Raw genomic sequence first — 24949 nt, 5'->3', positions numbered from 1 at the left:
CCGGCCCGTGGTGCTTGTTAAAACAGGCGAGTCCTGGACTGCCTCTGGGTTGGGCTGGAGTCCCCACCAACAAGGAGCCGGAGTGATGGGACGGCTGTATTGGCGGTGTGTGTGTGTCAGCCTGGCACTTCCTAACTGCTGGCAGAGACTGTGACCCTGCCCCTACCAAGGAGCCAGCCTGAAACCTGCCCGCCCCTGCCCTGCCCAGAGCCGCAGTGGTGCTGCCCAGCCGACCCTGCCCTTGCGTGCCTGGGCCCCGCCAGGGAGCCACCTCATGGGATCCGGCTTCAAATGTCACGATGTGGACTTTGTTGGAGTCAACCATGGAGCATGAGTGTACTTTGCAAAAAGAAAAAAAATTGGAATAACCTGTTACACTGGTGTTCCCAGGTGCTCACTTGGCAAAGGGCCTTCTCCGTTTCATTTCCGAGGCACGCTCCACCTGTCTGAGTGTCTTGTGGAGGGCGTGGCCCGAGGGTGGGGAGGGAGAGCGTGCTCGCTGCTGTGGGCGGCGTCCGTGGCTGACCCGCGGCTCTGCCGTTACAGAGCGGGGCGCCCTGCACAAAGCCGTCAGCCTGGAGAGTGAGGTGCACATCATCGAGGAAACTCAGCTTTTCCAGGACCTGCAGCCCATCCAGACCCTGCTGCTGTCTTCCAAGAAGGTAGAGTGGCCGGGGCAGCCAGGCCCGTGGCCGCCTCGCCTGGCGGCTGTGTCTCAGTGATCTGAGAGTCGCCAGGCCAGGCTCTGCTACCGGGTGGCGGGGGGTAAGGGGGGTGGGGACAGCAGCCCGGCAGCACGGGAGATCTGTGAGAAAGGCACATCGCCCCACCTCTTGTCCACGAGCGTTTTCTGCAAAGGGCCCGAGAGAGAGGGGCTCTGAGGCTCTCTCTGGGGACCGGACGTCTGGCTCGCAGCTGCTCTGCCCGGCTGTGCAGATTTACAAGTGAGCGAGCGGGCCCCAGGCCACGAGAACATCCTGCTGTTTTCTTAGGCCAGAGAATATTACGCTTCTGATGATTTCCAACCGTTCGTTAAGGTCGAAACCCATCCGTAGCTGGCAGGCCGTGGAGAAATGGCAGGGGTGCTGGGCTGGGCGTCCTCTGCTGTGTGTCCCCAGCCCCGCCGCTCTGCAGCTGCAGTAGAGCAGGGAGAGGCAGCGCCCAGGCCGCTCCCAATCCCGGCTCGACTGCAAGTGGAGGAGCGCCCGTGTGCCTCTGCCTGCTTCCTCGGGGGTCAGACACCTGCTAGCCGGCTTGCCGGAAGCGACACGGGGGCCCTGTGCGGTGTTGAGAGTGGAGCTTGGCACAGAGCCAGCTGTGCCACACAGGCCAGAGCCCACGTGTGCGGGGCTGTGGGCCGGGGTGCGTGCCTTTCCGTGCAGGCTCCCAGGGCCCAGCCCTGCCCTCCCCTGAGCACCTCCCACCTGCACCCCGTTGGGCACAAAGCCCTGCCCCGGTGCTGTGAGTTCCGCCTGTGTCTGCAGCCCTTGGCAGGCAGGCGCTGGCCCTTCAGAGGCTGCATCCCTGTAGCGCGTAGCTGGGGTTGTCCACACCCAGCCAGGCGCTCTCCCCCGTCCTATCCGGCTGTAGGCACACGCATATGTGCAAACAGCCTTGCAGGGTCTCCCCACTCTCGGACTCCTGTCCCTGGTCGCCTCCCCTGGTCCCTGCAAGTGCGTTGGCTCCCCCTGCTGCTGGGAGGGAAAGGAGACAAGATCCATGGCGGGGGCAAGCACTAAGCATCTGTGGGTTTGCCCCTCGGTCTCCAGGGTATTAAGATTCACACGATGAGTGTGTGTTACCTCCCTTTCCCCTCTGGGACTGGCGTGTCACCCAGTTGCTTCAGCCAGACGGGGGCAAGCACCCGGGAGGCACCCACAGCATGGAATGTGCCCCAGAATAAAGGCCAAGGCCCTGGTGTGGACCCTCAATGAGGACAAGGCTCTGCCCCATGCTGGGACGTGGGCTGCAGAGGCTTCCAGGCCACGTGGGCACTGATCCCCCCCAGAGGCCAGAGTGGGACAGTCCTGTGCAGGAGATGTCACAGGTCAAACTCGTGTGGCCCAGCCACTGTGCAGGACTCGGTCACGGGCCACACCAGGGAGGCTGCTCACGCAGGGAGCCTGGTGCCCAGGAGGGAGGGCCCAGAGTGGGCAGGCGGCAGGGGCCCAGGACAGGCAGAAATGCATCCCGCATGCAAGGGGGTCCTGTGCCCTTTCCTTGGGCCAGGGTAGGGTGGGATGCCCAGATGTGCTAACTGGCCGCAGGAAGCAGCTGCTCTGAGATCAGAGACCACGGCCCCCTCCCCCCAGCCAGGCTCTGGGGGCGGGGGTGACCGAGCCTGGCTCCGCTGTGGGAAGCTGCTGAGCAGTTAGCAGAGAAGAGCCTGTGCCAGACCGTGCCGCTTTCTGCACCCAGGCCGGGTCCCTCCGCTCCCTGCCCGCCTCCCCTAATGGCACGGCCATGTTTAGCACACTGCACGGAACGTGTGTGTGGCCACCTCCCAGTGGACTGTCCAGTGGCGTCCACAGTCACGTTGCTGTGCAGCATCGTCTCCAGAACCGCTTCACGTTCCCACCCCGAAACTGGAGAGAGCCCTGAGGCCCCGCCCCTGCCCCCCCCCCCCCCGGGACCTCACCCTCGGCCTTGTCACTCAGGCTGCGCCGTGTCGAGGCAGGAGTCGGCTTCCTTCCCGTCTGGGTGATACTCCGTCACAGGGATAGATCAGCTTGTTCATCCGCCCGCCAGTTGAGGGGCCCTTGGGCAGCCCCCAGCTCCTGGCCACTGTGATCAGCGCTGCAGTACACTTGGACGGGCAGCTCTCTCTCTCTAGGGCTCTGCCTCCGTTTCTGTGGGCACACAGAGCAGGTGCCCTTTGTGAGAGAGATGTCGGCATTTTCGCCCTTCTGTATGGCTCCATTGTGTACACATCTATTTTCTTTACTCATTCATTTGTCAGTGGACACCTGGGTCTAGGAAAGGGAATCTTTTGATGTCAACCAAAAGGTTTTTGTAGGGTATTGAAGTGAGACGGCCACCCTGGGCAGAGGAGAGTGGAAACCCAGAGGTCTGGGCGCATGCGGTGTGTGGGCAGCTGAGGTCAATTACAAACGTCAGTAGTCTCGATTGTTTGTATGTTGGACACAGAGCCAGGTGGGCTGCTGGAACTGGCCTGGAGCCGGTGACATCCTGAGCCGGCTGTGCTGGAAGACACAGGGCCCCCCTTGCTCCCAGCTCTGAGTGTAGCCACAGCGAGCTTGGTGGTCGCTCCCCCGACTGTGCGCACAAAGCCACCCTGGTGAGCACAGGGCTGCGAGAAGCGATGGCCTCGTTGATCACCCCCTCGCAGCCGCAGCCGGGTGCGAGGTGCAGATTTGGAGGGGCGGGGCCCCTTCCACAGGCGCCCCAGCTCTGCACAGGGGTCGGTATCGGCCTCTGGCTGCAGCAGCTTCCTTCCCTCGTGCGGCCAGAGTGCCAGGCCAGGGGATGCACCGTGCACACACAGGGCACCTGCGGGGGGACTGAGCAGCCTCCGCTCTGGAGAGCAGCAGGTGCAGAGAGGGGCTCTGCGGATCTGGGGCCCCTGGAACCCCAGCCTGGTGGGCGTGGAGATCACGGTGCCACCTTGGCTGTGCTAGACCGTGTGCTCCCGCCCATCTCGGGTCCCCCCTGGCCTAGCTGCGAGCTTGGTCAGGGAGGCCTTGCTCCCGAGGGTGCTCTGTGGCCTCCCTGCTGGCGGTGACCCAGCCTGACCCCTGCTCTCATCTCCCGCACACAGGGCAGGAGGTTTGTCTACGCCGGCTCCAACTCGGGCGTGGTGCAGGCCCCCCTAGCCTTCTGTGGGAAGCACAGTAGCTGTGAGGACTGTCTGCTGGCGAGGGACCCCTACTGCGCCTGGAGCCTGCCCGAGGCCGCCTGCGTGGCCCTGCACCAGACTGAGGGCCCCGGCAGGTAAGGGGGTAGGGGGAACACGACGTGTGCCTGGGCCCCACGAGTGTGCCGGGCAGTAACGGGTGCCTGTTGTCTTGCAGGGGACTGATCCAGGACATGAGCGGCGACGTGTCGGCATGTCCCGGTGAGTGGCTCCCCGCGGCACCATCTCCCTCGGGAGCGGCGAGGGGGTGTGAGAGTCTCGTGGTGCCTGGGTTCTGTGGCCTTTGTGTGTGTGTCCGTCCTTTCTTTCTCCGCTCGGAACAGAGGCCGGCTGTCGTGGGGGCAGGCAGGGGTCCTTCTCCGCTCCCTGGAGAGCGCTCTCCGTCTGCTCTGTTGTGGCTGGCTCGAGGCTTGTGTTGAACAGAACCTGAACTTGTCAGGAAGGGGAAGAGGAATCCTGGGAACAGGTTGAGCATCCCTAATCGGAAAGCCCCAAACCCAAGATGCTGCCCAAATCGCACGCGTTCCGAGTGCTGAGATCATGTCGCGGGGGTCGGGGGAGTCCTACACCGTGCAGCTTCGCTTCGCACACAGAACGATGTAGGACGTGTACGTGAGACGTCGGTGGGTTTTACGTTTCAACTGAGTCCCGTCCCAAGACACTGCTTTGTGTCCTTGTACATGCTCCGGAATCTGCAGAAAACCCAAACGCTGTGGGTCAGGCATTCGAGGTGGGGGATGCTCAGCCTGTCCCTTGGTCCTGGCTGTGCTCCCTTGGCGGGGGTGGTCCCGCCACCTCTGAGCACAGGAAGGGGTGGAGTCAGGCCCGGAAGTCCCAGCAGGCTTGCCTGGCCCTGCGGTCTGGGCCCTCCCTGCCTGAAAAAGACAGCTGTCTTCCGAAAGAGCAGCCTTCTCACTGTTTCTTGTGTGGAACCGGCCTCTGCCCAGCTCTTCTCTGCCCAGCTCTTCTCTGGGGACACGGGGGTGAGAAACGGGATTTCTGCTGCTCAGAGCCTCCTCCGATGTCCTTGTCCCCGCGGTGGCTGCCACCCGGGGCTCTTCTTTGCTTTTCGGTCTCGCATGTCTCCATCTCCTTAGTTGTTCCGGAAGATTCCATCTTGCTCCAGTGGGTGAGACCCTCGTGCCGTCTTGTGGGGAGTAGCCTGTTTTTTTACAGGAAGTCCGCTGGCGGGCAGGGTTGCTGACGCTGTGCACGTCTATTTTGATGTTCCAGATAAAGGTAAAGAGAGTTTCCGGCAGCATTTTTTCAAGCACGGCGGCACGGCCGAGCTCAGATGCTCACACAAGTCCAACCTGGCCCGGGTGGTGTGGAAGTTCCAGAACGGCGTGCTCAAGGCCGAGAGCCCCAAGTACGGCCTCGTGGGCAGAAGGCACCTGCTCATCTTCAACCTTTCGGAAGGAGACAGTGGGGTGTATCAGTGCCTGTTGGAGGAGCGGGTCCGGAATAAGACGGTCTCCCAGGTGGTGGCCAAGCACGTGCTGGAGGTGAAGCTGCTCCCACGGACCCCCGCGGCCCCCACCTCGCCCGTCGCGCACTCTGAGTCGGGCAGTAGGGTTGCCCCCAAAGTGTCAGTGGCCGCCACCCAGGGCTCCTCCCCGCCGACGCCCACTGTGCGGGCCACCTCCCCCGGGGCCACCACCCCGGCACCCGCCAGGCCCGCGGCCACCGACGCGTCCTGTGAACCCAAGATCGTCATCAACACGGTGCCACAGCTGCACTCGGAGAAGACGTTGTATCTCAAGTCCAGCGACAACCGGCTGCTCATGTCCCTCTTCCTCTTCTTCTTCGTCCTCTGCCTCTGCCTCTTCTCCTACAACTGTTACCACGGCTACCTGCCCGGCCAGTGCCTGAAGTTCCGCTCCGCCCTGCTGCTGGGCAAAAAGAAGCCCAAGTCGGATTTCTCGGACCTGGAGCAGAGCGTGAAGGAGACGCTGGTGGAGCCCGGGAGCTTCTCGCAGCAGAACGGGGAGCAGCCGAAGCCGGCCCTGGACACCGGCTACGAGACGGAGCAGGACACGCTCACCAGCAAAGTCCCCACGGACAGGGAGGACTCTCAGAGGATCGACGACCTCTCTGCCAGGGACAAGCCGTTCGACGTCAAGTGCGAGCTGAAGTTCGCCGACTCGGATGCCGATGGAGACTGACGCCGGCTGGGCGTGCCCCCACCGCCGGCACCTCGGCTGTGACAGCCGGGGCCCTGTGCCGAGTTTCGTGTCTCACCCGTTCAGTAGCCCAGTCTCGTCATCGTGCAGCAAAACTCGGTCTCCTGTTTCCTCCTGGGTTGAGCCTGTGACTTGTTTCTCTTTGTCCTGTTGGAAAACTGCAAGCGTCGCATCCTGGTCTCGTGTCCTGCGGTCAGTTGGAGAGCTTTAAGGCCGTGCAGGCGGCGGCGGCGGGGGCCGTTCCATCCCGCACCTGCCCCGTCCTGGGGCAGAGATGGCCGGACGTGCCTCGGCTGGGAAAAGTGTCCCTTCCGCTTCCCCTCCTCGTAGCAGCCACTAAGAGCTAATTTAATTCCAGATTGGAAATGACGTTTTAGTTTATCAGATTGGTAACTTATCGCCTGTTGTCCAGATTGGCACGAACCTTTTCTTCCACTTAATTATTTTTTAGGATTTTGCTTTGATTGTGTTGATGTCTCCGGTCGTTCTTTTTGAAATCACGAAAGCAGCTGTGTCCATGCTTAGAAGATGCACATCTTCTGGGTTCTGTTGTATATTGGGATAAAATCCGCTTACGTGGCTTAAGAGTCTCAGGGATAAACTTAATTTTGCTAAACGTATTCTTTCTGCTTTTAGAAACAGACGGAACCATCTCTCAAACACGCTTATGTTTTTTTTCCCTTAACTTTATTCCTTGAGGGAAGCATCATTTCCGAGATTTTCTTCCCACACTTTTGGCTCTTTTCTATTTTCTTTTTTCCACCCCCTGGAAGAGGAGGGCTGGCCCAGGCCCACGAGGCGGGTACTGAGTGAGGGATGGAGGGATGGTGGCCGGGCCGGCGGAGAGTGGAGGGGAGGAGCCCACAGCCGCAGGCGGGGCTCACCCTGTCCCTGCAGGCAGGCCTCCCCCACCCACCCCCGACGGTGTCCTTGGTCTCTGGGCGTCTGTCGCCCCGCTCCTTTGCTTCCATCTCATCCCCGCTGCCCGCGCAGCCTGGCTGACCTGTGCACCCCTGAAGAGAACTGGGCGGCGGCGGCGGCTGGGGCCAGGACACCTGGCGCACACGGCCGCGGGCCAGACGGCGCCTCCTGCCACGTGGTCGCAGCTGTGACGGGCGGTACGGTTGCAACGCTCCCCTCCTCCACATCCCATCGCCCTGCTTTGTAAACACCCATCGGGAGGAGGCGTTCATTCCAAGGCAAAGAGCAATAAACTGCGGGTGCCTGTGTGTCTGTGTGGACGGTGTCATCTTCCAGCATGATGTGATTTGACCGTTTTGGTGTAAACATTCGTGTTTTTGTAAGATTTACTTTTGTGTTTATTTTTCTACTTTGGATTGTATACATTTGGAGAGTACCCAAATAAACGCAAAGCTTCTACCTTGGATGTGGGTGGGCTGTCACTCGGGGAGCCCCGCGTGCCCAGGGCGCGCGGCCCTGTGCTCTGGCCGCGCCCGTGCATCCCCCGCTGTGTTCCGCCCTCTCCGGCGTGGGATGTGTTCCTGGCGACTTCTTCCTCAGTGCCCTTTCTTTTCCTCTCTGTCTCGCAGCCGCATCTCCTAAGCCCTTCCCTCCTCCTGGCTCCTCTTCTCTGTCCTGTCTGGGCCCTGACTCATCCTCTCCCGGGACCCCCTGGCCGGCCTCGGGCCTGGGGCCCAGCAGCCACACGCGGCTCGCCTTGCTGCCGCCCTTCCTGAGTGACCAGGCACAGCAGGTGCACGCGCTGGGGACCTTCCACCTCTTCTGCCAGGCCACAGGTGAGTGGGGGGCATGCCCTGTCTGTCCCCTCTCTGAGGGGCCGGGCAGGCGGGCTGGGTCCTTGGCTGGCTGCCTCACTGTGGTCTGATCTGGAGGGAGACTAAACCACAGGAGCCTATTCCCAGCACACAGCAGGGGCCAACCAGCGTTATCCAGTACCTGCCACTTGTTAACCGTTTCAGGCTTCGTGGGCCATGGGCTCTCTGCCCCAACTACTCAGCTCTGTGCTTCTGCGAAAGATTTATGCATTTATTTTGAAAGAGCTAGAGAGGGGCTGTTCTGAGTTGTTTCTGTTAGCCATTGAGAGGCAGATGGCTGGGGCATCTGGAAATATTACAGAATCCACTTGACAGCCTCCTGAAGCGGTGCTGTTTGGCCGGTTCCTGGTTGTGGGTAGTAGCAGGGAAGACGAGAGCCTGTGCCCCTTGGCTCTGTACAGGGTAGTCACATGGGACGTTCCCTGGAAAAAAGATGGGACGGCCACGCCCAGCGCCCGCTGAGCCCCAGGCTCCAGGCCGCTGCCCAGTGTGCTCTCCCTGTGTGGTCATCGGCCTGCAGGCTCCAGCCTGTGCCCAGAGAGGGAGAAGGCAGTTGATAAGAGAAAGCAGATCCAGTTTCCTTCTCCCTCCTGGCCCCCTAAACACGATCAACCATCGGAAGCTCCTGAGAGATCTCAGTTACCTGTTTCCTGTTGGATAAGCCCCGGCAGCCGCAGGGTGGCCTGTGGCTGCCGAGAATCCACGGGCTGCAGCTTGGCGACAGCAGGTGCCCGGGAACCGAGTGCTGCCGACACAGAGCTGTGCGGGCGGGCTGCCCTCGTGCTGGGCACTGTGAACCAGGCCTGCCCTGGGCCCCCGCGGCCACTCAGACACCTGCAGGTCACTCCGTGGGCGGAGTCGCTGTGGGCCTGTGTCCTGCAGGGGTCGCAGAGCCCTGTGCAGGGGTCGCAGAGCCCTGTGCAGGTGCCGGCGAGAAGTGCTGTTGCCACCCAGCTTCACCCACCCCCACCCTACCCCACCTGCCACCTCTTCTGCTCATCATTCTCCATCCAGAAACACCTGGCCCTTTCTTTCCTGTTTTGTTGAGGCCGCAGTCGGTGCAGCCGAGAGGCCTGCTCGGGATGGAGCAGCTCAGGGGAGGGCATGGCCTGCTGTGAGCCCACAGGCGGCTCTGTGGTCTGAAGGGCTCAGGGCAGGCGTCGGGCTCCAAAGTCCCCAGGACTTCCAGGGAGAAGGGAGGCGGATCCGTGTTCTGCACCCCTCCCCCCTTGCCCCGGGCTGCAGCTCCCTCCTGCTCCCCACAGGGCAGGACAAGTTGAGAAACTCTGACCTGGGTTTTTCTCCTTGCAGAAACAGCTGTTTCCGTGGCCTCCACCTTAGTGGTTTTGGGAGCTAAGAGGCTTGGTGTGTGGTTTCAGAATCGGAGACCTAGACAGGACCTAAGTGCAGTCTTGGTTTCCAGCAGCGCCCTCTCCTGGCACCAGGCCTCGCATGCACCCAGGAGATGTCCCTGCCTGCTGTGTTGTGCTCTCCGCCAGGGGTCAGAAGGTGGCTGATGTGTGATGTGGTGCCCCGTGGCAGTGCCCTGTGGTGTGTGCAGAGGGAGAGCTGCCGGGGAGGGGACCGGGTCTGGCCTCACGTGGAGTGCCGTGTGGCAGGGCAGGCAGCGTGCGTAGCGCAGGGCATGGGGTGTGGGGGCAGGCAGCAAGCCGTTTCAGTTCAGTGCCTGGCAGGTAGAGGCTGCCGTTCCTTGGGGAAGTTCAGGGGAGTCGGTTGTCACCGTGGGCCCCTCTGCAGCAGGGTAGACAGTGAGATGGAAGGTCCCCTGGTGTGCTGGGTGTGGGCCAGGTGCTGTCCCGGGCCAGGGCTCATGGGAAAGGAAGGACACTCCCTCCATGGCACTCGGGTGACACAACCCACCAGGTCACCCCCAAGTGGGGCAGCCGGAGTCCATGCATGCCTCCCTGAGCTTAGCAACAGGAGGGGTTAGCAGGACCAGGCACTACTGTGCCTTAGGTCATCCACATGGGACGCCCCCGTCAGCTATGCTGGGGTCCTTGGAGCAGCTCAGAGTGACTGTGCCCGGCCTGCAGGGACAGCGTCCATAGAGTGTCCCGGCACCAGCAGGCAGCTGTGGGCCTTGCTGGCTTCCTGAGTGTTCCGTCATGCGACCAGTGAGTGCACGTTACTGCACTTCGCCGCGGAATCACACACACATACATGCACGCACACCTGGCCTTCGCCACTGGCTCAGAGCAGGCCAGGCGTCAAGACCGCTGCCTCTGGCCCTGGGCCTCCTGTAGGCTGGCATGTTCAGCTGTGGCCCCCTTACGTGCAGTCCCCACTAGACGCTGAGCTGCTGGAGGGTGAGGTGGAGGGAGGGGCCCCTTCCGGACCATCCCTGCCCGCCCTGGTCCACTGTCTCAGCAGAGACCCTGGGAGTGGTCCCCACGGGGACACCAGGGATGGCCATGGGGTTTGCAGTCTGCATCTAGCACCCGTGCCCATGTCGCTCCCCTCTGAGTAGAGTCCCCGAGGGAGGTCCTGGCCGGAGTAGCAGCAGGCATTCCCTCCCGGCCAGGGACTCAACACTGCCACTGGGCAGTTTGTGTACTGAGGTCTGTACTTGGGCCTATCTGCCCAGCCCTTGTGCTGTCCAAACTGTGGAACTGCTTGGTGCCTTTTGTGTGACGGGGGTTCGTGCACCATACCGACAAGAGAAGTCCCAAGCTGGAGAAAGGAAGCCAGCAGTGGCTGTACTGTCTCCCCCCACCCCCGGCCCCCAGCTATGTTCCTGAAGCTGGGCGTGGCTTCACTCTGCAGGTGGTGATGGTGAACGTGGTGGTGGCAGGGGCAGTGGCCATTTGCAGCTTGGCCCTGGAGCGCTCCAGTGTTCTCTGAAGCTGGAATGTTCAGGCTCAGGGGTGACTGTCATTCAGGAGTAGAATTTCCAGCCAGGATCTTTGCAGGCTGTGATGGTTGTATGGGCGGGGGGTGTACCCTGGAGGAGCTGGCCCTTGGCGCTAACTGGGTTCCCTGCTGGGAGACAGGAGAAAGCCAGCCCGAGGGCCCCGCATTCCTGAGCCGGGTGCACCTGGGTTTGCAGCCAGGTGCACTGGGTTTGCAGCGGTAGCCTGGGCCCGCTGAGGGTGCCGAGCTGGTGGGTGGCCCTGCTGGCTAGTTTTAACTCTTACTTTCCCTCTCTCTTTAATCTCCTATGCATTCAGCGGGAGTTGGATAGTTTAAAAAGGAATGGATGGAACGTAAGTACCTCTTCACCACCTTGACTTTCTTACAGGGAGTCTTAAGTGTGTGTTTAGTATTTGGTGATGCTTAAACGCCGCCATGAGAGCAGTGCCCTTCCATCCTGGGCTTGGGTCTGTCCCTCCCTGCCTGCGGACTTTGGATGAGGGGTCGACTCTGAGGCAGGCCACCTGGATTCTCTGTCCCCAAGGGCCTGGTCCTGAGGCCCTTCCAGAAGCTCCTGACAGAGGCCGGAGCAGGCTGGACCTTTAGATAGCTGATGTCAGTGTTTCTGTTCAAAGATGGGACGCCTCGGAGAGCCACCCTGTGCCGTCGCTGGTGAGCGTGGGCAAGCACCATCAGAGGGAGGAGAGGTGTTCCCCAGTTGGACTTCTACACCGCTAGGGAGTGTGTGTATTTATGGACAGATGGTTACCTGGGGTTAGACTTCAAGATCCTCAGAGTAGGAACAACAAATGATAGAGTAACCACAAGTTAAAAACAGTTCTGTGGAACAATCCCCTAAGGCCTGTCCCCACAGCCGGGGCCGGAAGCTAGCCGTGTAGACGGTGTCTGAGACATCTTACAGAATTTCCTTCAGAATTCGTGACACCTCTTTTGTTCACAGGCATGACTTTTTTTTTTAATTGTAAAATCAGTGCTGCTTGTGGTGGTGAAGTTGGGAAGCCCAAGAAAGTATAAAGAAAACGGTTGTAATCCCAGACCTCGCCATCCAGCCAGCCACCAGCAGCATGGCCATCTCCAGGCCCTTGCTCTGTGCATGCGCATGAGTGGTATCTGTGTGTGTGCATGCACGCATACATGCATACACGTGTGTGCATGCACACACCCGAACACGCATACAAGCACACATGCACGCCTCTCACCTGACCTAATACTTCCTGTACAAGACTCCCACTGGATGGCAGTAGCAGGTATGGCCTCACAGCCTCCGTGGGAGCCCCCGTCACAGTTCCCGGTCCCTCCGTGTGTCCGTGGTCACCTCGGGACTGTGCCCGCTGGGGCAAGCCCTTGGGAGGCGAGCTCTAGCTGCCAAAGCAGGGAGCGAGGGCTGTGAAGTTTGCCGGCCAGGGAAATCTCCTTTGCAGAAGTGAGAAACCAGCAGTGTCTTTCCAAAGTCCCTTACGTGACGAAAGGGGTGCTCTGAGGACCGCCTCTCCCCAGAGAGGGAAGCCGGGTCCTCCCACCTCCTGCCACATCTGGAGACACCACCACCCTCCCACCCCCCCCACAGACTTGGACACACACCCGAGGACGGTGCCAGCTGCTTCTCGTGCAGGCGCCTTTTAAACCCCGAGGCTCTGTAATTTGTTTTCCGGCTCAGCCTTTTGAAGTCTGGCCCAGGAGTAGCTCTTTCCTCTACACTGCTGCGCGTGCATGAAGCCATACGGTGCTTCAGCACTCCCTGGTGGGTGACACTGGGGAGCCCACTTTGTAAAGACAGGTTCTCAAGAGGTCTCGTGGTCAGATGGGGCCACCCCTGGGACCTGCTATGGCTGGCCTTGGTCCAGGTCACCTCTAGGCCTGCCTGCAGAGGGGAGGGTGACAGGAAGAGCAGGTCACAGGAAGACAGGTTCCTGAACTAGAGTCCAGAGGGCTGCCCGCCGGTGCACACCACAGGGGCACCTGGCTGATCCAGGTACACGTGCCCGTGGGAGGTGGAGGTACCAGGAGCAGCAGGTCTCAGCTGTGCTCCAGGGCCTGCCCACTCCGAGGCGGGAGCTCCGTGGCGCTCAGCCACTCTGCATCTTGCGTGGACTGAGCTGACAGGAACTGCAGCCTGTCAGCATAGCCGATGGCTCCTGGCCTCAAGCTGAAGTCTGAGACCCACAGACCCGACACGTAAGGAAGGAAGGAAGGTGGCCTTGATGGGGAGGTGGCCCGCTGACGTCACAGCCGGTTCCAGAGCTGGGACCAGAGCCCAGATGGGGCTCGTTTGTCACACACAGGCTTCACCACCCGGCCCTGGCTGCTCTGGAATGAATGTGGGGTCAGAGACACAATACGGGAGTCGGCCCAGCCTCTGGCCTCGACCTTCCCCCTGACTCGGGCCTACAGTGTCCTCACCCCAAGCCCAGCTGGCCTCCAAGGATGCACCAGGCCTCACAAGCAGGGACTGCCATGCTGCCTTGCCCCTCTCCTGGTCTCTGCCCACCAGACAGGCTGGAGAGAGCCAAGCTTCGCCCTGGAGAAGTTAAACAGCCTGTCCAAAGCATTCAAGAGTTGGCCCCAGTCTTAAAAAACCTCAGCTGATAACCGGAGAACAAGTTTGGCGTGGAAGTGGCTGGAGGCTGGTGCCCTCTTCCCTCAGCACTGTGCGTGCTTGTCTGCGAGGTGGGCCGCTCAGGGTAGGTGTGCCCAGCCGGGACTTGAGCGCCCTGGGCAGCAGCACCTACTGCCCTCCAAGACCTCCACCCAACCCGTCCCCTCCATGTGCTGCAGGCTGGGCCCTGGCCTCTTGGTGCTGCAGAGTAGCTGTGGCCCTGGGGATGGCAAAGCCTTGGGGGCTTCTCCAGCCACACAGCCCCAGGTGGCGAGCTGTACAACACTCATTGTCCCTGGGCACCACCACCAGGCAGCCCATCAGGGTGCGCAGTGCAACAAGAAGGGAAAGGGGCCCCGGGCAGTGCAGGCGTGCTCCACAGCAGGCAGGCAGGGGGCAGTGGAGGCCCGAGGTATCTGGTCACCAGAGAGCCCAGCTGCGGGGGAGGCCCGGGATCTGAACTGGAAGCTGCCCCAACTCACTTCAAGCACATCCGAGCCAGAAGAGGGTCCCCTGCCTGGGCAGCTCCCCCCAGATCCTGAAAGAGATACAGACGTGCACATGTGATGGTTTGTGTGCCCCCAGGTCCAGCAGATATCCACTTCGTCTGGGAGAAGAACGGGCGTGCCCTGGAGACGTGTGTGCCTGTGCAGACGCATGTGCTGCCTGACGGAAGGGCCCACGCCCTTAGCTGGCTGCGGGACGCCATCCGGGAAAGCGCCGAGTACCGCTGCTCCGTGCTCTCCTCCGCAGGGAACCAGACGTCCCGAGTGCGGGTGTCCGTGATGAGACACGGTAAGCTGTGCCCTTCCCGGTCATGCTCACTTCTACCCAGCTCCACAGGCGCTTCCCACGGTAGCATCTGGGTTTGGGGATCACCTGTCCCCTTCCCCGGTGCACATGTAAATGACACATACTCAGGAACTTCAAAATATCCCTAGAAAATGTGTATTATGAAAAGACCGTGCATGGATTTCAAAATTCTTCTGTATAAAAATCCATCTTCAATTCCATTTTGCGCGCACACACCCCCACACACACACACGCCCCTGGCTTCCACGTGCTTGGTTCTTAGCACGGATTCAGTGGCAGGCCGCAGTGTTGACCTCACGTCTGAGTCCTGTTGCCAGCTTCCCCGAACCCTCTGGTATCCTCCGTGGACAGCCCTGGATTGCTGGTCACCTTGACACTGGAGGCTCTGGCTTCTCGTGTTGGGTCAGCATCCCACTGCCCAGGTGTTGCTTCCTTCTTGTGAGCTGGCCTCCTAGCACGCCTCAGGAAGGGCAGATGGGTATGTGTAGAGAAGGGCTGATCCTCTTTACACTTGGCTTTGGCTGGGCTGGAATGGGCCTGATCCTCTTCTCATGTGGTCTCTCATTTTTCCAATGTGAGCACACAATGCCTTGATCAGGCCTGTTCAACATGAGAACCCTACTTTGTGGTTTCTGTGATCTGTTGACCTCTATCCACCACCACCTGTCTTCCTGTTCTCTGGAGCCATTTTTCAAGGTGTGGGACCGGGACCACATGGACTGCTGCTCCTCTCACCTTTACTTTCCAGACCCTAATGAGTTTCTCCACTTCCATTCCAGAGAGATTCTGATTGTCCTTTCTCACTGCGCTGTGGTCTCGTGGCCCCAGCATCTCTCTACCCTGGGAGTGCTGGCAGACGTCCTCTGCAGTTCTCTCCCAGGTTGCCTTGTGCATTGGTTTTGCCTGTTTCCCTGTCAGACTTTCTGATGTCTCATGATCCTTCATGGAGTTGCAATTGATGGGGGGGATTGGAGGCAGGGGGAACACGGCCTCAGTATCCAAGGGCCAGGTCTGGCTGCAGCCCTGTGCCAGACATCTTGGGGCGAGGGGACCAGAAACCCCACCGCAGACCCTGCTGGAGCGTGACACTCCGCCCACCCGTGTGGTATTATTTGAGGGGGAGAAAGAGAGGTCTTCCATCCACTGGCTCACCCCCAGATGGCTGCAACGGCCAGAGCTGCGCCAATGCGAAGCCAGGGATTTCTTCTGGTTCTCCCATGTGGGTGCATGGGCCATCTTCTGCTTTCCCAGGTCACAGCAGAGAGCTGGATCAGAAGTGGAGCAGGCAGGGCTCAAACTGGTGCCCATATGGGATGCCGGCACTGCAGGCGGAGCTTTACCCACTACGCCACAGCACTGGCCCCCTCCCAGGTTTTTACCATGTCCTCTCTCCCGTCCTTTCCTGTTTAAAAGATGCCCCATTACGTCTTTAGTGGAAGTGTGGCAGCAGACAGACCATGGCAGGTGTTGGCTCCCCCAGCTCTTTGAGTTTGTCCGAGACATCCTAGCCGTCCTGCCCCGTGGGTTGTACCAGGCTGGAACAGTCACTGTGGACTTGTGCCCTGCTGGTTGTGACACTGCTACTCTGGACAGTGCTGTAGCTCATGGCACCAGAACCAGCTCCTAGTGTGGCCCCTTTCCGAGGGGCACGTGCTCCCTGCATTCTTTTTCTGGAGTGGCTTGGCTGCAGGCTGGGTGGGTATCAGGCTAGACCGACCAGCAGGGCCCCTGCTGAGTGCTGTTCTGCTTCGAGTCTGAAGGACTCCTGTTCTTGGCAGAAATCAGAAACATGAGGCTGTCTAACTCATTCTTGTGTTTACAAAAAACACTGTCAAGTCTGTGCAGACCCACTGGCCCTGCAGGTAACTCATTCTTAGAACCAGGCTAAGCACATGAACAGCTGTGGAGAACGACGGCAAAGGGCATGACGTCCTCAGAAACCAAAGCTGTGCTGCTTCCTGAGGGGCCATCAGGGCCGTGGCGGGAGTTGGGCTGCTGCTTCTGCCCCTCAGCTCCCAGTCCCACCTGAGAGGAGAAGCCACAGACCCCGCCCACCTAAGACCTCAAGTCTCTGCAACACGCCAAGGGTGTCGGAGGTGAGCCCTGGCAGGAACAGGAATTACAAGTGAGATGCCTTGAGAGTAGCTGTCCCCACTAGAAGGGGGCAGGCAGGGCACCCGCTGGTGAGGTGGCGAGGCCTCAGTCACTCAGGATCGCACAGCTTGGGCCAACAAGGTGTCTCCCACTGGTGTGGGCTCCTGGGGCAGGTTGGAGGGGAGCTTGGACACCCCCTGTGGCATAGCCCCAGTGGACAGTGAGTGTCGGGGGTGCCATACAGGTCTGTGACACCATGCCCACAGGCCCACTTGTCTTGCAGAGGCAGCCCAGCAGGAGAAGTGGAGCAGAGAGCTCGCTGCCTGGAGGACTGTGGCCGGGGAGCACGACCGGCTGATGCGAGGCTGGAGGAAGGCGTGGGTACGTGCGTGACCTCCACCTCAGGGCCCCACCTGCTCCCCTCAGCAGAGCAGTTCTACTTTGTGACCCCAAGTCTTGTCACTGAGGCTGGAGAGCAACAGGCGCCCAACTGGCCCTGGAGGACAGTGGTGGCCCCATGGCCTCCCTGGCCCTAGAGTCCTGAGCAAGTTTCTGTTTTGCCAAGAGCAGGACACCTGCTGATGGAGGATTCACTCCCAGGGCTCTGGGTCAGGAACCTCAGCTGGGTGCTCCTGGGAGACAAAGGAACTTCCTAAGCCCTGGAGGTGACAGGCCCAGCCCTGTGGCTGCAGGTGGAGGCTGCCTGGGCCCCAGGTTCTAGAATTGTTGGTGCTGCCCTCCCGATGGCCACCAGAAGGCTAAGCAGATTTTCTCCTGGGTGAGCTGCCGCAGGTGAGAGGTTTGCAACAGCTCGAGCCCAAGGGCCTTAAACTGCAGGCTGTGGGGTCCGTGGCTGGCGGTTGGTCCAGTGCAGGCTCCCTCTCCCAGGCCCTCCTCCCCTGGGAGATGGGCAGTCTGCCTGGGATGGCGGGAACCATTCCTACAAGTTCTGCTCCTCAGGCCTGGGGGTGGGCAGTCCCATCCTGGAGACCCCAGGACTTCGTTACAATGTCTGAGGGGATTGAGGGAGGAGCCCATCGGTGGGCAGGAATTCAAAGACCGCTTGTCCGTCCTTTCAGGAAAGCTGCAGCAAGGACACCCTCTAGCCACCTGGAGGCAGCTCCCGACACCGACCCCAGCCTGCTCTGAGCGTGGCCACGCCTGACTGGCTCCTCCAGAAGTGGAGCCTGAAGGAGAGGCTCGTAACCTCGAGAGCCCCAGGGATGCTAACTGGGACTGTAAAAGAAAATTAGGTGCTTAGGCTTGCCAGAGCATGTGTCTGGTAGCACAGGCTGGCAGGATGTGAGCAGGCCACTCGCGGCAGTGTGGGGGAAGGCTCCTCTCCAGCCCCAGGCCATTCCTGAGCATCCCAAGGATTCCATCTTACATGGATGGCTCCACCAGTCACAGGTATGTGATCAGGCCTGCCCCAGCGCTGCCACATCCGATTCACCACTCCCAGGACAGGTGAAGGGGAGACTCCCAGAGAACATTTTGCCTTAACCCAGCGTGCCGAGAAGGCCCCTCCTCCCCCGCCAGGAGCGGCCCATCGTCCATAGTGTTCTTCACTGACCTCTGCAGGCTGGGCTGTGTGCGCTCACGTGCTGAGGGCTATGCCCTTGAGCGCCTGCCCATCAGTGCTCAGCAACAGGACCCACAGCTGGAGGTAGAAAACCCAAACAGGCCAATGATGCAAATCTCCTGGTGCCGTACGCCATTTTCTTGATAGTGGTGTGAGTGACGAGAGTGCTGTTACCCCTGCTTCTGAGTCTAATGAATAAAGCTGTCTATCCTGAAGACCTGTCGTGTGTAGATGCAGTCCTGAGGCAGCCCGGCTCCGACTAAACACGGCTCGTCCGTGGGTGAGAGCTTCCACAAACCCCTTCTGTTAAAGCTACACCCCTCGGCAGCCCTGGGTGCGGCTGGAGACGGGTGTGAGAGCTCCGCTTATCTTCCCACACGTTACTGCACAGACCCTCCACGAACAAGGCCCCTGGAGCTGGCTGCGTTCAGGTTAGCAATGCCCTGGTTGCCTGTGCCATGCACTGTTCCCGCTCCCTCACCTGAGCGGAGAGGGGCTGGCCACCTTCCCGGTGCCTGCCTGCCCGTCTGGTGGGTGCACGCTGGTCACGGGACCGTCACGTCCTCTGTATCTCAGTGAACCGCGTCAGTGCTGTTCTCCGTGTCCTCCTCTCTAGTCTGGGTTAGCTGGGACACCTCATGCTTGACAAAACAAGCACACGTGTGCAGTCCCGTGACATGCAGTGTTGAGCCGTGAGGATGAATCTTTACTCTTTTCAGCAGTGCAGGAGTCAAAGAACTGTATATGCACGCAGCGCGAAGCCTGCGCTGGGAGCCCAGGCCTGGCACTGAGGGTGCCATCGGAAGCCACCTGCAGTGGTGGCTGCCACTGCCTGTTTGAAGAAACCTCTGGTCACCTACATTTCTTATGCTGCTGTGACAGCTGTTAGCAAAGCAAACGCCGCAGACTGGAGACCTCTGAGAACAGGTGTGGGGCAGAAGGCCTCCATCACCGGCAGAGATTTTCTAAGTAACTTCTGGCTTACCAAACAGGACGGCAGCCTTGCTGCCTGTGGGGAGGGGTGGGGCAGGACAGACCTCTCTGCTCTCCTACTGCCCTGAAAGGTTCGCGCACACACATGCAATGTGCTCAACCTCGGCGCCTGGCCGGGCCAGCCGCCATCATGTCCCACACAAGAGCTCAACACATACACAGCTGGGCCACTGGGCACTTCGAGTTCCACGGACAGCACAGCAAACAGCGCTTCACACACTGACCTCCGGTCACCTCGCCAGCCCTGCCTTCTGCTTACCACTTCCCACTCATTCTCTCCATTGCTCACCACAGGACACTTATTCCTGAGGTACAATGTTTGGCATGACTGAGCACAATTAATCACAATTTTAAAGCCAAAACAAAAAATAGTGACAGTCATCTCCAGCCACTGGCTCAGAGAAAAGAATCAGGGCTTGGCCGGGATGTGACAGTGGAAGGCCCCTGTGGGAGCTCTCCAGCCATCCCCACTTGCAGACCCAGGAGAGACCGCCCTCTGCTCAGCACCCCAAGCTCAGAGGCCAGCATCGTTAAGCAATGAAGATGCAGGACAACTGGTGAGATCAAGACCACAGATAAGCCTATGATCACCAGTGTGAAACGAAATAACCATTCTTTATTCAAAATAAATACACCCTCTTACAAGGAAAGCAGGAGAGTACACTGTTCCCCTCAAGACCAAACCACATTCAGAATATGCTCATCTAAAAAAGGAAGATGTAAGGATTATCAAACAGAAATCTAGAATTTCTATACATCGTTTCTCGGAAAAATAGACTAACAGGAATAATTCATGTCAAAAAGTCACAGGTCAGAAAATCGGTTTTCCTTTGAGGCTCATTTTGGCAAACCTTCCAAATCTTGTGCACCCACCCTGAGAAAGGGCCCTCGCCACAGCCGTCCTGCCCTGAGACTCACATGTCTGCAGGACCATGCTGACCACGGAAGGCAAGAGCGCCTCCTGCCGTCACTACACCAAGGGCCCCCAGAAGCTTGTAGCCCTGCCTGCTGCAAAAATTAGCTCACCTGGCTCAGCTTTGCTACAACAGAGAACGTTTCCTTTGTAGGGAGAACAACCTCGGCACCACATTTTCCAGAACTTTCCAGGTCCACGCTGTTGCTCAGAGAGCCATAGCTGCATCCCCACAAGATATCTGAGCACCCGCCATGGGATGTGTGCCATGAGGCCACAACCGCTGCTGTGTGTCCTCTCATGCTGGCTCATGCGCACACTCAGCAATCATACAGAATTCAGGACAGCAGTGAGCAACAGAGCAGCAGACAAAGTCCCAGCGTCTTTTTCAGACCTCCCGCCTCCTTACCCAAAAGACAGATACACTGGAAAGAGCCCTCCTATAAATTCAAGTTCATCATGTGAGCAGTTGAAGCCTCCAGTGTTTCTTCTAGCTCCAGGGCATACTGATTGTACGTTTCCAGGTGTTTTCTCCAGATTTCAACTAAAACAAGAAACAGTGCACGTGGTGAAGGCATGGCACTCCTCTAGCAGAAACCCAGCAGCGAGGCCGGCGCTGTGGCACGCTGCGTTAAGCTGTCGCCTACGACACTAGCATGCCATACAGGTGCTGGTTCAAGTCCTGGCTGTTTTATTTCCAATCCAGCTCCTTGCTAGTACACCTGGGAAGGCAGCAGAAGGTGGCTCAACTACTTAGGCCCCTACACCTCTATGAGAGACCGAGAGGAAACTCCCAGCTCCCGACTTCAGCCTGGCCAAGCCCTGGATGGCTTGATACCCAACTTGATAGCCCCAGTGGATGGAAGATACCCCACTTCCTGATCTCTTTCCCCACTCTCTGACTCATCTGCTCAGATGAGTCCCTGGCAGGCTCAATCTCTGCACCCGGCCTGTGCCTCGGCAATGACCCCCAGAAACTGCAGCTGGGCTCCCAAGCCTGTCATGGATACGGTGCTGTGCTGTGACACCTGCTGAGGTCTGACAGTCACTGACAAGAGCTTGCACCCTCCTCTGCCTGAGGAGCACCTCTTGGGCAATGGCCTGCACTGCCTCGGCCCCACAGCAGCCAGTCTGGCAGCATGGGTGCCAAGCTGTTCTCCCGGCCACCCTGACTGAAATCAATACAGATGCCAGACCTCTTGCTAATACTCACGGTAGTGTGGCACTTCGCCTTCGGTGGGAGCCGGGGGACCGTCTTCTGCAGAGCAGCTGGGGCCCTGCACAGGCTGGGGAGGGGTCGGAGGCCCTGGTTCTCCTGCCAGCTCGTGCCGCATGTTCTCCAGCATGGTCTTGTATGCCTGCCGAGCTGCCATCGTCAGCTCAACCATCTTGTGGAACTGGTCCTGGGGTGCAAATGAGAGCGCAGTTATCAGGAGGACTCAGTCCTCCAGAGGGAGGCACAGGTGGCATAGGCCTGCCAGGGCCAGGGATGGTTACCATCCAGGCCGAGTATCTTTAGGTGGACTGAAGCCCAGAGTCAAACGTAGAACCGGCCACTTCCTGGTGTTAGAGCACCCAGGGCTGGTACTGTGGCGTAGAGGGTAAAGCCACCACCTGCAGTGCCGGCATCCCATATGGGCGCCAGTTGGCATCCCGGCTGCTCCACTTCCCAATCCAGCTCTCTGCTATGGCCTGGGAAAGCAGCAGAAGATGGCCCAAGTCCTTGGGCCCCTGCACCCACGTGGGAGACCAGGAAGAAGCTCCTGGCCTCGGATCGGCCCAGCTCCAGCCATCCGGCCAACTGGGGAGTAAACCAGTGATGGAAGACCTCTCTCTCTGTGTAACTGACTTCCAAATAAATAAATCTTCATAAAAGAGACACAGCTCCTGTGTGATGAGGAGGCTCTGCCAGCCTACCACAGGTTCCACTGTCATCCTGACCTTCCTCCACTGGCAGTGACCTCACCTGGGCCCCATCGTAGCTGAAGATGCCCACCACGCTGACAGGAACTGCTTTGTTCAAACTGCGTCCCAGAGCCTTGCGGTTGAGTGCAAACACAAAGGGAATGTTCTGTTCACAGGCGTAATCGATAATGGTGTGCAAGGTGTCGTCCAGCCCGCCTGTCAGAGGACAGCAAAAGGACAGGGAGACATAGCACAGGGTGCAAGGGGTTAGCACTGATGGCACACACCACAGCTCGCCCCACACCCATCACCTCAGAATCCAGTCAGTGGCTCCGTCAAATCCATCAGGAGACAGTGACTCACAGCCATGGGGAAGAGTCAACTCTGCAGAAGAGGTACTTCCTTATGTGGTAAGAGAGAGCTGGCAGCACAGTAACGGGAAAAAGCAAGCACTAGCCAGTATGACTGGACACTTGCTCTGTGCCAGGCCAGGATCTGCTGCTTCACTCGTTGTCCCGGCAGTCCCCCTGATCCACAACCTCAAAAGGTGGAAAATGAGAGGTAAAGGTGTGAGGCCCAATGGAATCTTTGACTCCTGAGGGCTCCTCACCCCCCTCCTACCTGACCCTGCTTCCAAGTGAGGCACTAGCACAGCAGAGAGACAGGGAGAGATGAAGTGAGCCGAGGAGGCAGGGGCAGCACCTGGAAAGCACTCCCGCCAGCAGGAGCCCGACTTCATACATTACAATGGCGCCCAGTGAGCATGCAGTCAAGAAGGTAACTCGGTTCACCTCAGCAACGCGACTGCAGCAGGCAGTAATACATTTACTGAGAACGGTCCAAGATTACAGAAACCCTTCAACATCCTATTAAATAATCCAACAGGAAAAGGTAAATAAAGACACCTATGCTCCTGGACAGGATGATCCAAAAGTCATGTCAACTATATTAACCCAAAACTTTAAAACATCATAACTTGCTATATACTAGATTTCTTTTCTTTTTTTTTTTTTTTTTTTTTTTGACAGGCAGAGTGGACAGTGAGAGAGAGAGAGAGACAGAGAGAAAGGTCTTCCTTTGCCGTTGGTTCACCCTCCAATGGCCGCTGCGGCCGGCGCGCTGCGGCCGGCGCACCGCGCTGATCCGATGGCAGGAGCCAGGAGCCAGGTGCTTTTCCTGGTCTCCCATGGGGTGCAGGGCCCAAGCACTTGGGCCATCCTCCACTGCACTCCCTGGCCACAGCAGAGAGCTGGCCTGGAAGAGGGGCAACCGGGACAGAATCCGGCGCCCCAACCGGGACTAGAACCCGGTGTGCTGGCGCCGCTAGGCGGAGGATTAGCCTAGTGAGCCGCGGCGCCGGCCCTATATACTAGATTTCTTTGAGAAGTAAAAAATATGGAAAAAGGCTAGCATGCCCAGGTTCAAAGCCTGCAGTTAAAGACACAGTTGGCCGGCGCCGCGGCTCACTAGGCTAATCCTCTGCCCTGCAGTGCTGGCACACCGGGTTCTAGTCCCGGTTGGGGCGCCGGATTCTGTCCCGGTTGCCCCTCTTCCAGGCCAGCTCTCTGCTATGGCCAGGGAGTGCAGTGGAGGATGGCCCAAGTGCTTGGGCCCTGCACCCCATGTGAGACCAGGAGAAGTACCTGGCTCCTGCCATCGGATCAGCGCGGTGCGCCGGCCGCAGTGCGCCAGCTGCGGCAGCCATTGGAGGGTGAACCAACGGCAAAAGGAAGACCTTTCTCTCTCTCTCTCTCTCTCTCTCACTGTCCACTCTGCCTGTCAAAAAAAAAAAAAAAAAAAAGACAGTTAACACAGAGGGTGACACAGCTTGACAGAATCCATGGAAGCACAGCACGTGAAGAACACCTGAATCAGTGGGAGAGGATCTGGAAAATCAGGTTGGACTGACACTTTACATCTCAGCTGACACAGAACGTAGGAAAGTGAAAATGTGGAAGCAGGAAAAAAATACATTCTTTATCAACCATAGACTATGAAGTTTGTGATACAACATAAAATGTAGTTGGAAAAAGAATACCAACATACACAACACCTAAAGTCTCCTGTGGCTCCTAACTGTTTTTTTTTAAAGGCAAATGACGGTAGATGTCTGGTGTAGTGTGGTTGGACACCACTTGTTTGGAGCCCGCTTCTAGGAGCGCAAACTCCTGGGCCCTGGACCGACTCAGACATAAACTCTGGAATCTGTTTTCACCAGGCCCTGGGCAATTCTGACACTCAGAGAACCACTGCCTGTGGACACCTGCTTCACACTCAGGGTTCTCTCAGACAGGAGCAGGCTGGGGGCCACCGATCGCTCTGGAAAACCTCCACCATGAGAAACCCAAACACACACAGTAATGAAGGTGGAGGAAAGAGATGCCCTACATGCAGAGGACCTGACACCACTGAAATCGAGAGGTCACGCGTCTACAAGCAGCAGCAGCTGGGGCAGGTGTTCAGTTAGTCTAGCCGTTAGGATGCTGCCTGGGTTGGGGTCCCAGCTCTCTTCCTAATTCTAGCTTCCTGCTGATGTGCACCCTGAGAGCAGCAGGTGTCCAGGAGCTGGATCCCTGCCATGCACATGGAAGATCTGGATGGAGTTCCTGCCTGGCTCTCAGCTTCAGCCTGGTCCAGCCCTGGGCACTGGGGGGCATTTAGTGAGTACACCAGCAGATGGAAGCGTGTAAACTTTAAAAAGCAAACAAACAAAGGAAAGTTCAGAGAGCAAAAACAGCTTCCTGAGATTAAAAACATTAGAAATGAAAAATTCCACAGGAAGTTTAGAAGACAGCATTGAAGAATGGGATGAAAAGAAGCAGAGGGCCACCACGAGGAAGCTGCCAGGCTGGGAGGCTGCTGCTGAGGGGTGCAGCTCCAAGCAGCGTGACTGACAACTGAGCAGGAGTCAGCAGAAACTCAACAAGGCACCCAGAGCCAAGGGTGGTGATGCAAATGACTCGTAACCCAGAACTGCAGGATCAAGGCCATCCCAGCTTGCTTCTGCATGGGAGGGAAATGAAGAAGCAAGACCACAGACAAAGGATCCAGAACCAGAGAACTTGTTTCAAGATCTCCCTTGAACCCATTTCTTATAACCCACTGGAGGAAGTGTTCCAGGAAAACAAGGGCTCACCCCCACAAGGGCAGCACACAGGATGCCTTGATCCCCAGAGACCCCCCAACAGGAACAGGGTGGAAACAAAGAGGTAAATACCCCAAGTTCTGGCTAAGCCTCAGGGAAGTAGGGAGCCCCTGTCTCTCAGGAAACCCTGCAGGACTGTTGACCCTCTTAGCTGTGCAGATAC

The 24949-nt window shown here is 58.7% G+C and overlaps 2 protein-coding genes across 18 annotated transcripts in view; one reads left to right on the top strand and one right to left on the bottom strand.

Moving 5' to 3' along the window:
* SEMA4D (semaphorin 4D) overlaps window positions 1–18045 on the top strand; it is a 127633-nt gene extending 109588 nt beyond the window's left edge. For 3 of the 6 annotated variants that reach the window (XM_070049343.1, XM_051847448.2, XM_070049340.1), the window contains 7 exons: window positions 547–662; window positions 3779–3951; window positions 4032–4075; window positions 7608–7814; window positions 13927–14136; window positions 16532–16629; window positions 17328–18045. In XM_070049343.1, coding sequence (XP_069905444.1) covers window positions 547–662; window positions 3779–3951; window positions 4032–4075; window positions 7608–7814; window positions 13927–14136; window positions 16532–16629; window positions 17328–17354 — 875 coding nt within the window. In that variant the 3' untranslated portion in view covers window positions 17355–18045. Of the gene's footprint in view, window positions 1–546; window positions 663–3778; window positions 3952–4031; window positions 4076–5107; window positions 7443–7607; window positions 7815–13926; window positions 14137–16531; window positions 16630–17327 lie in introns of those variants that run through there. The other 3 variants (XM_051847429.2, XM_051847399.2, XM_070049337.1) reach the window with 1 other exon arrangement.
* A 1374-nt stretch (window positions 18046–19419) lies between these two features.
* The window catches only part of SECISBP2 (SECIS binding protein 2), a 40048-nt gene continuing 34518 nt past the window's right edge, over window positions 19420–24949 (bottom strand). For all 12 annotated transcript variants that reach the window (XM_002708271.5, XM_008258092.4, XM_008258097.4 and 9 more), the window contains 3 exons: window positions 21703–21857; window positions 20950–21139; window positions 19420–20280 (listed from right to left, as the gene is read on the bottom strand). In XM_002708271.5, the coding sequence (XP_002708317.2) occupies window positions 20177–20280; window positions 20950–21139; window positions 21703–21857 (449 nt within the window). In that variant the 3' untranslated portion in view covers window positions 19420–20176. The remainder of the gene's footprint in view (window positions 20281–20949; window positions 21140–21702; window positions 21858–24949) is intronic.

This window comes from Oryctolagus cuniculus, chromosome 1 (assembly GCF_964237555.1).
Source record: "Oryctolagus cuniculus chromosome 1, mOryCun1.1, whole genome shotgun sequence".
NCBI lineage: Eukaryota > Metazoa > Chordata > Mammalia > Lagomorpha > Leporidae > Oryctolagus > Oryctolagus cuniculus.
Note: the sequence above shows the minus strand (reverse complement) of the source record. Positions and strands in the feature narration are given on the sequence as shown.